General features: G+C 39.1%; 1 protein-coding gene across 1 annotated transcript in view; it reads right to left on the reverse strand.

Annotated features, from left to right (window-relative positions):
• Nucleotides 1-391: 391 nt before the first annotated feature.
• LOC138019151 (tRNA-dihydrouridine(20) synthase [NAD(P)+]-like) overlaps nucleotides 392-1705 on the reverse strand; it is a 19104-nt gene continuing 17790 nt past the window's right edge. The window contains exons 16-17 of the mRNA XM_068865836.1: nucleotides 1483-1556; nucleotides 392-965 (exon numbers count right to left, since the gene is read on the reverse strand). Coding sequence (XP_068721937.1) covers nucleotides 869-965; nucleotides 1483-1556 — 171 coding nt within the window. The 3' untranslated portion in view covers nucleotides 392-868. The remainder of the gene's footprint in view (nucleotides 966-1482; nucleotides 1557-1705) is intronic.

Consider the following 1705-nt stretch of genomic DNA (forward strand, 5'->3'; position numbering starts at 1 on the left):
TAGCGTCAAATCATTCTGTTGACTTTTCTTCTTGGTGTTTTCGTTTTCTCGTCCTTCGATAAATTCTCTACAGACGCTATATCTGCCAACTTTGAATTGCGCGAGGAAGAAACCAAGATTCGCCTTTTGCTTAGTGAAACCGTCGGTGAAAAAAGAGAAAACCGATATCATTTTTGTCAGTATGACAACTCCGGCTAGTGTGCGGCTTGTGATTGGTCATATGGTATTTTTCAGTCATTAGTAAGAAAAATCGCACCACCAATCAGAAGCCTGTACTCTGCAATAGATCATTTTGGAGTAAATCTCAGTAGAAATAAAATAGCCACCTCTTCTAACCTGCCCAAGTATCAGAGAAGTTGAAAAAGTTCTCCCAAAAAAAAACCAACACTAGTTGAGAAAAAAATTAACTTTATTTGTTTTCTTTTTAATTGTTTTGCGAACATTCTTTTTTAAACTTCTTTTCCAAATAGCTTCTCAGTAATAATGAACTTCATTTAAGTGTCCAGTATTTTAGTGCTGGGGGCACTTATTGGAGACACTTGACAATGAAATCAAGTTAGTCCCTTCATATGTAAAAAAGGGCAAAAATACTTTGAACGTCGGTTGTCAGGGCTTAACCTCCGTTCAAGGTATTTGCCCCTTAAAATACCAGCCGGAAAGAGCACAATCCAAAAAGAAAGCAACAAAAAGACTGTGGATTATTTTGGCTTGCCACGAAGTCGACTTTATCCTCCGTCAAACAGTTAAGCGCACTGAGTCGCGTAACATCTTTCAAATGGAAAAAAATATAAATAAAATAACTTCACAAGATTCATGACGTCTTGCCCTACGGCTCTTCCCGCCAATCAGCTGGGATTTTGCATTAGTGTCACGTGGTTGTGTCATGGTCTTGTAATTCATGTATGCCTAATGCACGTAAACAGACCAAAGCTGCTGCTTGATGAGCGAATTTTTTGCTGCAAACCCTGAAACGATAAAGGACGATGGATGAAGGATGCCCGGGTTTGATGAAACCCTCAACTTAGAGCGCCAATTAAGGTCAACGTCAAGACTATAACAAACTGGATAGCGATTAGGTATCATAAAGACAACCCCGGAGACAACCACCAATGTCAGGGGCGGTGTTGACTTCCAAGGATAAAGACTACCAAATCTTAGTCTTAACAATTCTAGATATCATGATTATGTTAAAACCTAGACCCGTCCCCTGCATAAACCCTGCATAGAGTTATTGTAGAAAAGCAATATTATCAGTGACCTATCGAAGACACAAAACACCCAAAGACCTTTGGAACTACAAAACTGAAAGGAGGTAATTGCGACTAAAATATCAAGCATAAGGAATACGTTGCCTCGTGCTTTAAACACGATAAAACAATGCTGCTCGTTTTTAAACGTTGCATCACGTCTGGTTGGGAAAGGACGACTCACAACTCATTTACAGGTAGGATAAAAATAGCGACTACACGAAATTTGACTCACCATTCAGTCGACGAATACTTCTTATCACCCACAAGAACAATACTTTTATACGATCTGTCTTCTTTCCTTTCAATCTACAGAAAGCAAAAAGTGAAAGCTGAGGGTTTTGTTTGGTGTTTGGCCATGACGATTCAATTTCCAGTTGACTTCGATATTGATATTCCACGGATTGGCTGCACAAGTTTACCGTAATCATACCTGTTAGACTACAACAAGTTGAGAA

The sequence above is a fragment of the Montipora capricornis genome, chromosome 10 (genome assembly GCF_036669925.1).
Source record: "Montipora capricornis isolate CH-2021 chromosome 10, ASM3666992v2, whole genome shotgun sequence".
Taxonomy (NCBI): domain Eukaryota; kingdom Metazoa; phylum Cnidaria; class Anthozoa; order Scleractinia; family Acroporidae; genus Montipora; species Montipora capricornis.